At 43.1% G+C, this 14,298-nt stretch overlaps 1 protein-coding gene across 5 annotated transcripts in view; it reads left to right on the forward strand.

Moving 5' to 3' along the window:
- Positions 1 to 14,298, forward strand: part of MDGA1 (MAM domain containing glycosylphosphatidylinositol anchor 1) — a 252,615-nt gene that overhangs the window by 190,917 nt on the left and 47,400 nt on the right. For all 5 annotated transcript variants that reach the window (XR_014217394.1, XR_014217395.1, XM_082214811.1 and 2 more), the window contains exons 13-14: positions 7,894 to 8,046; positions 9,515 to 9,646. Coding sequence is in view for 3 of the 5 variants with exons in the window: in XM_082214811.1 (XP_082070937.1) it covers positions 7,894 to 8,046; positions 9,515 to 9,646 (285 nt within the window). In the remaining 2 variants the exon portion in view is untranslated. The remainder of the gene's footprint in view (positions 1 to 7,893; positions 8,047 to 9,514; positions 9,647 to 14,298) is intronic.

The following is a 14,298-nucleotide window of genomic DNA, read 5'->3' on the forward strand; positions in this document are numbered from 1 at the left end:
CTAGCAGTCGTAATTCAGGGTCTCAGGAAGAAGAGTTTCCTATTACTTGCAGCCTGATCATTTGAATGGAACATTCCAGAGACTGAATCTGGGAACTTCTGAATGCAATGCAGGCGCTATACCACTGAATCATAGTCCCTGCCCATTCAGGAGCTAGACCAGTGTGCATTACTGAATCTCTGAATCCTTCATTAACCTAGGAAGAGGCCAATATGCAGCCTTGTCTTAATTTGAGCCAATAATATGCCACATAACACAAAACTGAGTTTTTAATTCTGTTTCTTCATTGCCCCAGGCAATAGGAAAGAGAGGCACACACACAAAAGTTAAACTTATATGGGAAACAGGAATGCCATGCAGAAATTATATGGCTGGCCCGTCTAAGCAATTTTAATAACTGCCACAGGAATGTAGAAAAATTAGCATCAGCACTTGACCTGAGCCAAGGCTTAATCGGACCACAAATTTATTTCAAACGTTTGTGTCTGACCATGGAAACTGTGTCTTCCTCATAGGGATGGAGGAGGAATCAATTTTAAATGGATTTATACATGGAATTTGGCGTATCCAGCCCAATGCACTTTGTCCAAATCGGACCACCTCTTGCATCAAGCACCTCATGCATTGCCAATTTTTCTTTTCCTTTTAAATCCAACTATTTATCAACAAACACGTACACAAAAAATACTTACATATGTAATATGGTACCCTGCATTAACACACAATTATTTTATATACAGTTATATGCATTATTTTATATAATTCTTCGTATGTTGGTTACCTTAAGAAAATACAGAAACTTGTATAATAATGCATTTAATATGTTAGAAATGTTTGTTGAGATGAAGGAAAAAATCTGCAGTTAAGCTCAACATTGAAATTTTCAGAAAATTGCATCACTACTCCCACACTGTATTCTTTCTTACATTCTCTTACTTGTATTTGGCACTTGTCTGGTGAAGTTTTTGTTTCCTGGCCCTGTCCAGGTGACTGTTTCTCACCCCTGAGTCACCACTGCCAGGCCACATATATGTGGAATCAAGGAGAACACTAGTAACCACCAATCAACAGTACCTTTTGTTATCAGGACTCATATTCAGTTTATTGGCCCTCATTCAAGCCATTATTGCCTCCAGACACTGGTCTCTAAATTAGGCTATATGGAAAAATAGAACTGAGTGCTACCTGCATATTGATGAAATCTAGAAGCAAATCCTTTAAGGAATTTCATAACCCATATAGCCATCTATAGTTGCTTACCATGCACAGAGACAGTATACAGGGCAAATAACTTTAGATTCAGGGGATTTTGGAGGCTCCGTTTTCATCACCTTCACCATTAACATTTAATATTAATAAAGTCCCTAATACATGCTGGGCACTGTGCACAAATAAACAAACCAGGTCATTGCCTTCAGGCTCACAATTTAAGCAACTTGAGAGAGAAAAAGAGGCAAGGGACGAAATTGTCAAACAGCACTTTGGACAAATTTGCTTTGGATGCTAGAACAATGTGATTATATTTATTACAGCGACTAACAAAAAAAGAGCTATTGAAGCCCTAAAGCAAAATGTTTTGCCAACCACCTTCCCCTGTTGTTCTGATGTAGATCAAAGGTTGCTGTAGCCAAGATGGAATATTCAGAAGTGTGGCATTTACTTTTGTTAGCCGTTGTAATAGATATGAAGAATAATAGACATTGACTTATCATCCATTGAGGCCACCTGAGCTAGAGGCCAAGTTTCTCAAGATTTGGCCCAGGTACTTAATGTTAGAGACTCTATTCTTAATGTTCATATTGACTTTTGTTGAACTATAATAAGCTCACATTATCTTCAAAATATCAGATCCCAGGTGTGCAAGATGAACAGTGTGATGCTAACAGAAGAAGATTATTTAGGACAGTTGCAGGAAGCTGTGCTGAGTTTAGCCATAGAATTGTGCCATATAGATAAAGTTAGTACTTCTTTATTCAGAAAAAAGTAAACCAGGACTGTATAAAGAACTGGGAATATGGTGCAGCTTTTGAATTTTGCATCCTCTTAAGTTACTGAGCAAGGGGTCCTGCAAAAGCAGGTGGGTTTGTTTGGTCCAACTTTCCTTTAAACCTCAGCATGATTGGATCCTGCATATCTTACAAGCTGCCTTATGCCATTGAGCCCTCTGTGACTGCTGAGCCCAGCACAGAAGGCCCTGCCTTGGATTCCTTGATTTCCAGAGTTTAGGTTGTTGAAGTGCAAGAGCTATTGGCAGCTTGATTGTAGACTCTCCATCATGCTGTGAAAAGAATTTTTTTGGGGACCCCACACATCAGTTTAGTAAGTTGCATTTTACTTTCAGTTTATTTTACTATGTACATGTTTGGTATTCATTACCAAGTATTTATCTAGAAACCTTAAGGTGGCTGCTTGAGTATCTTCACACACGAAAAGGAAACGTGTCATCAAAAAAGCATGCATATGTATGGATATGATTTGGAAATAATTGCTGCAATGGTGCATCTTACTAGAATAAGGAAAATCACTGGTGGCCACTAGAGACAGGTGTGTGTGCTCAGTCTGCTCTCCAGGTGCTCACCATCAATGGGTATCTTCAAGATCTTCCCTTCTTGTGGTTCTTTATCTTTAAGCTGAACTTGGACTAGGCAGCCCTTCAAATAAGAGAACCATCCTCTCTTAAGAAAACACGTGCCAACCCCAAGAAACCACCAGCTTGAAAGCACATACCTAACCTCTTTCATTATGAGGAATATTTTGTATCTTTGACTGTGTGCAACAGCTTTTCTTTTCTTAATTGACTTGGCAAAGGCTCGTCTATTCACACATTTCAGCCACACCACGCTTGCAAAGCAGAGAGGATTCTTGCCAAATGTGAGATGCCCCTCACAATTAGTTATGTATCTGTTACATTTGTATCCTGTGATGAGCTCAGGGCAGCATACATGGAGCCGGCAGCCAGCCTCCCAACCAGTCGTTGGGCATAGCCGTGATGTGCCATGTGCACCGTGATTTTTGTATATCGCATTGATTTTATTGTTGTGAAACTGCCCTGAAAGCCTATCTGGCTATTATTTACAATAGTATTTAATAATAAATAAATATGCAAGCCAGCACTGAGATCATACTCTGGAATATCCCAGAGTCCCTCGTGCTGCTTTGGTGGTGTTCTTTTTCAAACAAGCTGCTCCGTTTCAGTGTGTTTAAAATGTCCACATGTAAAATCAGACTTCCCAGGAGAAAATCCCTCCTTCCCTCCTTCCCAGGAGGTGCATTTTAAAGCCCTAGCTGACCACCCACATTGCTTTTCTTTTCCCATTCTCCACATTTACCAAAAACAGCCTCGGGAGACTGCTAATTTCAGAGGAGGGAGGAGGGGAGGAATTCTAGTTAAAATCCTGCCCCCAAATTGAATGCATATATGTGTACATGTGTGTGTGTGTGTGTGTGTGTGCGCACACACACACACACACACACACATGCACAAGTTGCGCCCCCCCTTCAGTGTATTTGGAGCTGAGCCTCCCTAAGATTAAGACACAAGACCTCTCAATCTGTTATTACACCCAAACTGGCAAGAGCCCTATGTGGAGGCAGCTATATATCAACCCAGTGCTCTTTGGCCATTCTGGTGCCATGAAGTGGGCTCATTTCTCTTGTGTCTGTTTTAAAAGCAAAAGGAAGCCATGAATGATATGTGCCATCTTCAGCTAGCATGTGAGCCTTTTAGCAGTCAGCTGAATGCCCTACCTGTCAGCTCTCTCTTTCTCCTCCCACACTGAATTCCACAACTGCTCTTCGTGGTGAATTTGGGAGGTGGGCTTATTAGAGTGAAAGAACCATTACACATGGTTGCCTACATAAAATCTTAGGTGTGAATGTCTCGCACTCTTGAATGAAAGGCAAAGATTATATGATTAATGTCCATGGCAGCCTGATCAAGGGGTACATAATGTTGATTAATTTACAGGCTCAGAGAATCGCTTAATGTAATTATTTCTTCATCCATTTTCTCTTTGGTTAATACGATGTTCATGCTTAATGTTGTTAGGGCAAGTACGTGGAGTGGGTAAAGATCTAGGCATTGGGTATCATCTACCCAAAGAGACTGAGACAGGGTGGTGGGGAGAACACTTATTTCACAGGCCCCTTGAGCCTGACCAGAACAAAACAAAATCTAATTCTCAGAAATTACTCCCAGTTTGACTGTTTGACTGTTAGGATCCCTAACAAAGTTCCCAGAATTCACTTATTTATCTTTCTTTCAACTTGTAAATGGATTTAGAATGCCCTGCGCTAATAACCTGACCATATTCCAGTCCTGTTGATTACATTCTGCCTCCTTAATTTCCCCCTTCCTCAATTTTAATGAGTTGTTCCTGTGTGTTGCTAAACAGATGCTATGTTATGGCCCAGAAGGTTCAAGTGAAGGGATTTGTAAATTGCACCCGTCTTCTTTCTTGCAGTTCGGCTAATTCAAGACCATGTGCTGTAAAGCAAAGATGATGGGTTGAGTGCAACACAGTGCTAAGGTGAATGTTCCATCAGTGCAAGGATTTCTCCTTGTGCAATGCAACATTCTCCTCTCTGACCAATAAGGGCTCACGCTCAGCAGCACAGTAAGCATTGGGTTGGTTCCTTAGTCTGGCAGATGCGGTGGCTCATAATAGCACCCCCAGTACATCAGTGAGATTTTCAGGATGCCCTGCCCAAGGGGTCCAGGGGGACGTATTTTGTACAAATGCCGAAACGGGGGCTAATGGGCTATATAACACCCAAAGATGGCACCCTGGAAAAATTTCCTGGAATTGATTCACATCATAGGATGATCCTAAAACCCAGGATCAACCCTGAAGGAATAATCACCCAGCACATGAGCTGCGTGATTCAGGATACACACCCAATGCCTATGCCAAAACCTACTGACATCTGTAATCGATAAAGTCATGGCCATTTGATCCCCAAGCTATTTTGTCTTGTCCTTAGTACTCCTTTGCGCACTCCATCCCCCAATGACCCGGACTCACTGGTCCCGCAAGAGAAAAACCTGTTGTGCTAGTACTAATCCTTCAGCTAGCCCAATAACTTTGTTTAATGCCATCCTCTGAAGATACACAGCAGACCTCTGCCCTAAGATGCAGATCACAATGAAACAGCTGGCTGTATGAAGTGCATAAATGCTCAGTTCAAAGATACAACAATGGGCTGTCGGGATGTATCTCTGCTCCTCTAGCCAAGCAACAGACAGTGGGAACTATCAGCTTTGAACAGTGCTGGCAACTTGTTTGAGAAGAGTGGGACCAAATTAGAACTTCTTCCCTTTCCAAATCATAAAGAAGATTTGGTCCCTTGATATTGGTGGTCCCTTTGCTTGCATGGTTCACTATCTGTTCGGTGCTGTGTCCAAGGTTCCTGGTCCAGTGCTGAGAGCACTGTTTTGCCCATGCAGTCTCTGGTCCATACTGAGGGTGGCTTAATGTGTGGTGTGGTCAAATGAGGTCATCATGCCTTGTCAAAGGTTCTCCAATGATAATATATTCAAAAATTTGACTGGAGATAGGTGGCTTCAGTTCTGCTCTGCATTAACCTCAACTTTCCTATTTGTTTTAATTTGCTTTAATTTGAATTGAAATCTGTGAAACTGGTGTGGAGGACAGGGAATTAATTTGCATTGAGTGCTAGCTTGCTGGAGATGGGCAGAGTGTAAGTTGTTTGAATTAGATGGCCTTCAAAGGCGTGGTACTCTATGATTATAGGGGTTTCTTTTGAGTTTGCTAGAATTGTGGCTTAGATCTGGAAGCCAAGTGCAACAACCTCTGGCCAGAGTTAAGTAGCTTGCTGAAATGACCAAGCCTTGTGCGACAGCCTTTTCTGTGCTGCAGGACTCCCATGTGTGTCTTGATCGGCACTGCTAGAACTGGAGCTCAGCCATCTCATTCACATAACGCCTTGGAAGAGCTGCTAAGCAGCTGCCGTCGCGCCTCAGCTCCTGCCTTTCAGATCTGGACACAGAACAGATCAAATAAACCACAGTGACTGTTATTGCGAATCCCAGAGTCTCAGATCTCCTGCTTCCTTTTCTCCTCTAGCTCCAGATGCTGGGCAGTCCCCGGCACTCAGTATTACAAACGGTGGCTAATTTGGATTAGGATGCTAATTAGAAATGAATGGACCGAGTAGAGAGCACTTAGTCAGGGTTAATTAGCAGTTAAGTGGCCAGCCAAGCTCCCTTTGGCTGTGTTCACTTGCAGGAGCTCTCTAGCCGAGTTTCCATGGGGCCCTCCGTGCTTCAGCAGTCGGCAGAGCTTCACCAGGGGCAACCTTTCAGCCCAGAGCTGCTACAAACCATTCCTTCAGGTTCAGAGCATCTCTGGGTGGGCACAGGCTAGACTCCTCATACAAAATCTATAGACATTTTTTTAAAAAATGCTAGGCACACATCCTACTTTGGAAACCCTAATGTGGAATCTGGCCTGTACCCTTCAACACTATGTGGCTGAAGTACCCAAAAGAGAGAGAAAGGAGAAAGCTGGAAACGTATATGTTTTCCATGAAGGCTTTCACACATGCACATGTTTAACCTGGCGTTATGGAGTCCAAAGAAAACTGGAAGAGCCAGGATTTGAATTGTATGTGTGCCTGAAGCACTGAAAAGCCAGGCCAAGGATGGTCACCTCCAATATTTTTAGCCATGTATGCTGAGATAGCTCAGTCAGTAGACTCTTAATCTCAGGGTTGTGGGTTGGAGCCCCATGTGAACACATGTGCCCATTTGGTATCAAGCTCTGGCACTTCTATATTTCAATGTGCTGAGTGTATCCGTAGCTTCACTGTTGGCAAACCAAAGAATAAACCCCCTTTGGGGTCCACTTGGACTCTAGTTCTCCGATCCTTAAAATGATGAATTATTATTATTATTATTATTATTATTATTATTATTATTATGCCATATACAGATTGCTTCATCACAGAGAGCAAGGGATGTTGGGTGGGCGGGAGGGGGGGTTGTCTGTAGTCATCTGGGGAAATGTCAAAAAGCATTTCTGAAACACAAATGTTACCTGCTTTAATTGGATACATCAGTCATACGAATGTGATCACAAAGTGTTCTATCAGCACATCTGTACACAAGCAGGGAGTTTCTTGTTGGTATATAGATTTTACTCTCTCCCACATTTACCCATTGATTTAAAAGGAAAGAAGGGATCATTCAGTTCATTTGTGTACGTTCTTCCTAGTCACTATCTTGTGGAAGGTCAGGTCAGGTTATTACGTGGATGGGTGCATATCATCCCCTGGATCAGAAGTCCAAATACCAGTTGCTCTGGAATATGAGCATGAGAATGCTATTGTGCTCAGGCCTACCTGCAGACTTCACAAGAGGAAACAGGTTGGCCACACTGAGAAAGAGAACGCTAGGCTGTGTGGGCCTTTGGTCTGAGCCAGCACGGCATCTCTTACATCCTTGTGATGAAGATGCTGTTTGTGCTTTATTACCACATCACTGCAGAACCATAACTATTACAAGGCAGGGGCTCTATATGTTTGCTTGCTTTTTTCATATTTGTTTGCTTGCTTTTTTCATATTTTAGCATATGGCATTCTGGTTAACCTCCCTTCCTTCAGAAGGTCCACTGAAGGGTCTTTTTGGTAGTGGTGCCCTCCCTGTGGAATACCCTCCCTTCAGATGTAAAGGAGATAAATCTGATTTTTAGAAGACATCTGAAGGCAGTCCTGTATTGGGAAGTTTTTTATGTTTAATGTTTTAGTATGTTCTGATATATGCTGTGAGCTGCCCAGAGTGGCTAGGGAAACCCAGCCAGATGGGTGGGGTATATAATAATAAAGTTGTTGTTGTTGTTGTTGTTGTTGTTGTTACTACTACTACTACTACAGGGAACACCTGTCACTTTGAGGATGAGAAGATCTGTGGATATACACAAGACACAACTGACAACTTTGACTGGATTCGTCAGAGTGGTCTGACCCACGACCCCAAGCGCTCTGCCAACACAGGCCCAACCATGGATTTCAGTGGGACACCAGAAGGTAATGGAACTTCCAGCTTCCTTTGCAAAGTTGTATCCCATCCACTCCCCCAATCCTGGCTCCTTCTCAATGAGATTTCTAGTGGGGAGAGAGTGTGGAAACCTTAAAGTCCCTTGTATATTTACCATTCCATGCTGAACTAGGAAAGAGGGATGGGCTCTAGCCATCAGCAGTCCATATTTCCTTCCACTCCCTTTTTATTTACTTCCTCAGAAATAATCCCGTCCAGGTTTTCATCTCTCACGTATTTAAGTACTTCTTCCTCTCATTTTCATGCTGGGAGCTAGAAACATTGCAGCATCTGTTAAGTCCTAACACCCTACAATGCAATCCTTTGTTCACCCCTCCCTCTAGTCCATCCCTTTTCCCCCCACCCCACCTGGCACCCTCAGATTCTCACATAGCAGAGGTCTCTACGTGACAAGAACTGTTCTGAGAATTTTGTAGAATATAGAAAGGATTGTTGCCTCTAGCTTTTGCCAAGTCCTCTACAAGACAGATTTAGCTCTCAGTATCATACTCCGCATTGGAACCTGAGGACAAAATAGATTGGTTTTCTACACACACACACACATCTGCTCTGCATTGGGCATGGGGAGCAGGCAGTTAATTTGCATGTTTCTTATTCGCATTAAATACCCAATTAAAACTCCCACAGCTTTGTTTAGGGGAATCAGGAGAGCATTAGTCCTTGTTACTGGCTAATTGCCTGCTGCCAAATGTCCTTGTTCCATTGATAGTTGCTTTGAAGTCACAGAGGAGAAAAGCAAGTGGAGAGGGAGACATGTTTAAACACTCAGAAGTGTTCAGGCTGGTTTCTGCAGCAGGAGTCCACTGAAATCTCCAACTCCTGGGGCCAGGTACTTCTGGGACGCAATCCATGTCACCTCTGAGAAGAGATTACAATGTTAAAAACAGTGCCACTCAATTATCATTTGGAGGAGATGGATTGAGTCAAGCCACCTTTTAAACCTGCCACCTCAGAAGCCATCTCCCATCCTGCGCACATTCTGTTTGGGGCTGCTGTAAGCATCCCATCTCTGGCTACCTGTGTACAATAAGATAGAGAAAATCAAAGGTGGGAACAAGGGCACCAAGAAGGCCACCACAAGCAGGCAAGAAAGCAGGAGGGACTGTGGCCATGAGAAGATGCTTAGCTGGACAGTTAGAGGAGCTGCTGGCCTCCTGTAGCCTCTTACACTCACCCAGTCTTTGGGGCCTTGCTGTTGCCCAGAGTGAATAGAGAGTGCTATCTAGGCTGCATCCAACAGTGAAGTGTCTTTTGCCATTGCACATTGGTGGGGAAGTATTGGTGGAGAGTATGTGGCTGGCTCTCACTCAGCTCCCCAAAGGTAGCTGGTTTTCCTTTCTAAATCCTTCTGAGCATACTTTTCCTCACCTCGTTGGCCTGGAGAGAGGTGTGATGATGCATTGCATTCCCCACCACCTTTGTTTCCTTGCTCTTCAGGCTACTACATGTTCATCGAGGCGTCTGCACCCCGGGTGAAGAACGACAAGGCTAGGCTGATCAGCCCCATGTACAACATGACTGCCAGATTCTGTGTCTCCTTCTATTATCACATGTATGGGAAGCACATTGGTGAGTGATCTTCTTGGCTAGGATGGGGGAAAGGATGCTTTGAGAAGAAGGGCTTACTGAATATTATGGGGAAACAATCCTCCTCTAAGGTATGCCAGACCTGGTTTCTGCTGGTGCTTAATGGCTCTTGCTTCCTGGCACTGAAGTTCGGTTTTGGCAAATAACGCTTTTCATTTTGCTGTTTGGAAAGCAGAGTTGGAGCTCAGCCTCTCTCCTGGGATATGTCTACGCCCCTCACCCTGACACACCCCTTTCCTAGTTTTATGCTGTAGTGCACAGTTGAGATTGTGTAAAGTGTTCTGGGAAGGCAGGTAGCCATTCCCTGTGACACCACAATATGGAACATGGGCAGCCAGCTGTGCAGATCACTCCTCGTTTCCAAGCATTTAGAACAGGTGTGGGGAATCTTTGGCCCCCAGGTGTTGCTGGGCTACAACTCTCATCATCTCTGAACATTGGCCAAGCCTGATGCAAGCTGTAGTTCAGAAAGTCTGAAGGGCCAGAGGTTCCCCACACCTGTTTTGCAAGAACATCCTTCACATTTCCAGGCATGTATCTGCATCACTAGTGCTAGAAAACTGATTTTGATTTGAGTTTTTTAAAGGGAGAAGTCATGTTTGCCAAGATTGTGACAGCTGTTGTTTTCTGCGCTGGAGCCGTGATTTTGATGAAATTAATTCCTGTTATCCTCTAATCTTGCACACATATTTATTTATTTATTTATGGTCTTTCCTTAAGATAGTACAGGGAATCCTTTTTCATTGCTACCTCTTTTATTGAAACTTTAGAATATGATGTAGGTAGAAACTGATTTATGAAAATAACGGTGGGGTGTGGTTTGGAAAGAGCTTAGACGGAATGTTTAAGCAAGGGCAGTTGTTGCATCAGTAGGGACTCCCTGGTTGCTATTTTAATTTAAGGAGGGTAAATAAGAGACCCAGGAAGATGGCAAAAATAATGTGAAAAAAGCAATTGGTTTTATGGGGCAAAGTCATTTTGAAGGGCAGCCTCCCGCCCGCTGTTTCTCTTTCTCTTGTTTCACCTCCTGTCTCCAGCCACCAAGATGAAGCTGTAGCACTTGGCGTATGCCACAGAAGTGCCTAATGAGTTTCCACATTCAGTCAAGGAGCAATTGCTAATTTGTCACCTCTTGATTATAATTTCATTAATTTGAATAATAAATGCAGTCTTTCTGAAAGCCCACTAAGTTATTAATCACCTGCTGGACGGGAGCCTGACTGAGAAATCGGAACCCAGTCAGGAGGAGTATGTCTGCCTGTTGGTAAACGGGGCTGCTAAAGTGAGTTAATTAACATTTTCCTCTGTCTGAGCACATGAAATTTCATTAAGCGCTGGTTCTCCTCTCACAGGGAAGAGATGAGAATTGTCCTCAGATGCACGGTCCAGTAAACTCTCTAAATCAGATGTGACTCAACTACAACTCCCATCTGCCCTAGCAGGTGTGGGCAATGACCAGGGATGATTGGAGCTGTAGTCTGGCAACATCTGAAGGACCAACGGTTTCCCCACACCTGCTATAAATAAGTAATTATTTCAGTGTAAGCTGCTTTCCAGCAAACTCTGCATTCGTCTAGTGATGGAACCATGGCTCAGCTGCAGAACACTTGCTTTAAATGCAAAAAGGCCCAGGTTTAATCCCCAACATCTCCTGTTACAGCTGGGGGAGACCACATCTGAAATCCCAGAGAACTGCTGCCAGTCAGTGCACACCAGGGGTGGCTAATGTGTGTCCCTCCAGGTGCTCCTGGACTGTAACTCCCAACATCCCTGACCTGGCCATGCTGGAAGGGACTTAGAGGAGGTGGATTCCAACAACCTCTGGAGGTCCACAAGTTAACTACCCCTGCTGCAGACTATTCAAAACCAGAGGTACTAGTGATCTGACTGGATAAGGCAGGTTCCCATGTCAATATGATAATTGTTCTCATTACTGAAGTTACATAGTTGATGTTTTGGTGACTAACCTGACCACCCATGTCTGCCTGGTTGATAGGTGTCTCATTCTGTCCAGCATCAGAGACATATGTTTGTGTTGCTCTGAATTTACATTATATCATGGTTGTCTTCTAGGTTTGTTTGATAAAGGTTTGAGCCTGGGCTGGGTATGGTTTATGGCTACCATCCTGTTCACGTCTGGTTAATTTTGGCTTTCCCTTGGCTAATCCTTAAATTATCCATTGACCAAACAGTTCCTCCAGCCATTGTGGAAGGGATTTTTATATATAGTATTTCTTGTACTGGAAAAGATTGGCTAATATGCAATGCTGCAGAAAAAGAGAGCTGTTTCTACATTTCTTAGCAGAGTTGTGGCGTCACATAAGAGAATATCATAAGAAACCGTTAAGGTAGTATGCCATTTGCCACCACTGCTGCCCTCAATGGTTCAGAGATTTCTCAGAGGTGTTGAATGTTGAAATTATTATGGCATGGACACTGCTGGGGACAGTTTGGGGCTGGCAGTCTGTTTAGCTTTGACTTCAACTACTAAGAAACCCAGTGGAACCGCCTCTGACCCCACAAAATCCACCTTTTATCCTCTTCCACATTCGCCATCATCATGCCCCCTTTTACAATGTTTTGATTCTCCATTGTGATTTTAGGTAGATTTCTCTATTTTCTGTTTCCATGTAGCAATACCAAGAGTCTGTTTTCGTGCAAGGTGACTGCATTCTTTTGGCTTTACTTTAATGTTGTTTTGAGTTTCCCAGGGTGTGCACTAAGGGAAGCATAAATATATTTTGAATTATTTAGAAACCAGACAGGGTGTGCAGTCAGAGATGAAGAAAATGGAGAGATTTTTATCAGCCCGTTAAAAATTAAGCTTGTAACACAACTGGCAGTATTGGGTCAATTGGGTCAATCCTAATATCTAAATTCATTTCCTTCGATCCTTCATTCCTTTCTTCTCTCTCTCTCTCTCTCTCTCTCTCTCTCTCTCTCTCTCTCTGTTTTGTGTTGTGCTATGGCATTCATCATTTCTGTTTCTAATCATTTTTGCTTCCATTTATTTTGTGAGTGTATCTGGACCAAAGCCAGGGTGTTCCTAATAAGCCAGGATGCCCCATGAACTGAGTGAGATGGCACAAACATGTGATAGCTTGCCTTGATCACTTCTCAGCTTGTCTCTTGTTCGATAATTGCCTGAGGTGATAAGAGATAGATTTGTGATAGCAGTTTCACTTGCTCAAGTAATGGCTTCAATTATCATGAGATAAACATGATTCATGCTAACTCTTCTTATAGTATAGTAAGAGATAATAATTTTTATATTATCTTACGCCAATAAATATGGTTCAGTGTTGTAGGTGGGAGGGATGGTCATTATTAAGCTCTGTCCTTATTCTTTCTTTCCCTCAGGCATCTGACTGACACATGTTCAAAGGTAGCATTTTCTAGCACTCATTTAGTGTGTTGTTGCTGATTACCACTGCCTAGAGATTCTCACTGTTCATCATCAGTGATTCTCCCATCAAGAAATCACACTTGCTAAGGGAGCTTTTAAGGGGTACTGTACTTGAAACTGGAAGGGTCAAAAGGAGTTTCCAGTGAATGAATTCTGCAAACTTCCTTGGGAGGAGGACAAGGCAATGTACCAGTACAGCCCTGGGTATCCGGCACTGGCACTGATAGCTTTTGTTCCCTAGCTTCAAACTACTTGTTCATTTCCTTGTTAACACTCCCAAAGGAAAGTGATAGGGCAGCCTCATATAGTAATGGCAAGAATTATTTGAGAACGAGACTTCGTTGGATTTTAGTATAGTAACACATGCTGTGTGAATCAGTCAGCACATTTAGCTTAAAACACTTGTGGTGTTAACAAAAAGGTGCTTGGTCATCTCATTTCACTTTCCTGTGCAGCAGGAGGTTACTGAGATACATCTCTTACAGGGTCTGTTTCCTTGTATGGCTCTTTATGGTCTCTTTGAAAAATCTATTTACAAATACAGAAGCAGAGCATTTTGGAAGCAAGCAGACTCCTGAAGCAGACAGCACTACTGCTCATCATGCATCAGGTTCCCAAAGCAACAGTGTGAACCCACCACAGCCTTCAACTCACAGTCCTCTTTAAAAACTCACAGCTTCCCTCTATTGCTTCCTCCAAATTTGCTTCTTGCTTATGCAGTCTCAGACCCCACTCTGCCAGCAGGTTTTCCATTCAAAAAAATATCCTCCTCATTCATTCGTAAAGGAATCAGCTAGTCATCCTGACAACCAGCAGCCTATCAGTTTAAATTAAAAATAGCCAACTCTTCCTTAAATTGCCAGGATAGCGTTGTGATCACACAAACAAACAGGCAGAGAAGTGTGATGCTTTCAAATGTGTTTCCTACTTCACCAATCCTTCTGTCACTCAAATATTTAATTTCTACATAACAAAGGGACAAAGCTGATGGCCCTGTGTATTTTCGTCCAACTGTATATTGAAATGTGGGCTTGGCTGGAGCATATGTAAAGGGAAAGCTGGACCAGAAAGGCCCTGCTGGATTAGATGGGAAGTCAGCAAGCACGACCTGAGCCCAACAACACTCTCCTCATGTATGAGTCCCAGCAGCTGGCATTCAGAGGTGTACTTTTTCCATCAGTAGAGGTAGAGCATAGCCATATTGGGCAGGGCAGTTAGATCCATCTTT

The sequence above is a fragment of the Podarcis vaucheri genome (assembly GCF_965113315.1).
Source record: "Podarcis vaucheri genome assembly, chromosome: 3".
Lineage (NCBI taxonomy): Eukaryota > Metazoa > Chordata > Lepidosauria > Squamata > Lacertidae > Podarcis > Podarcis vaucheri.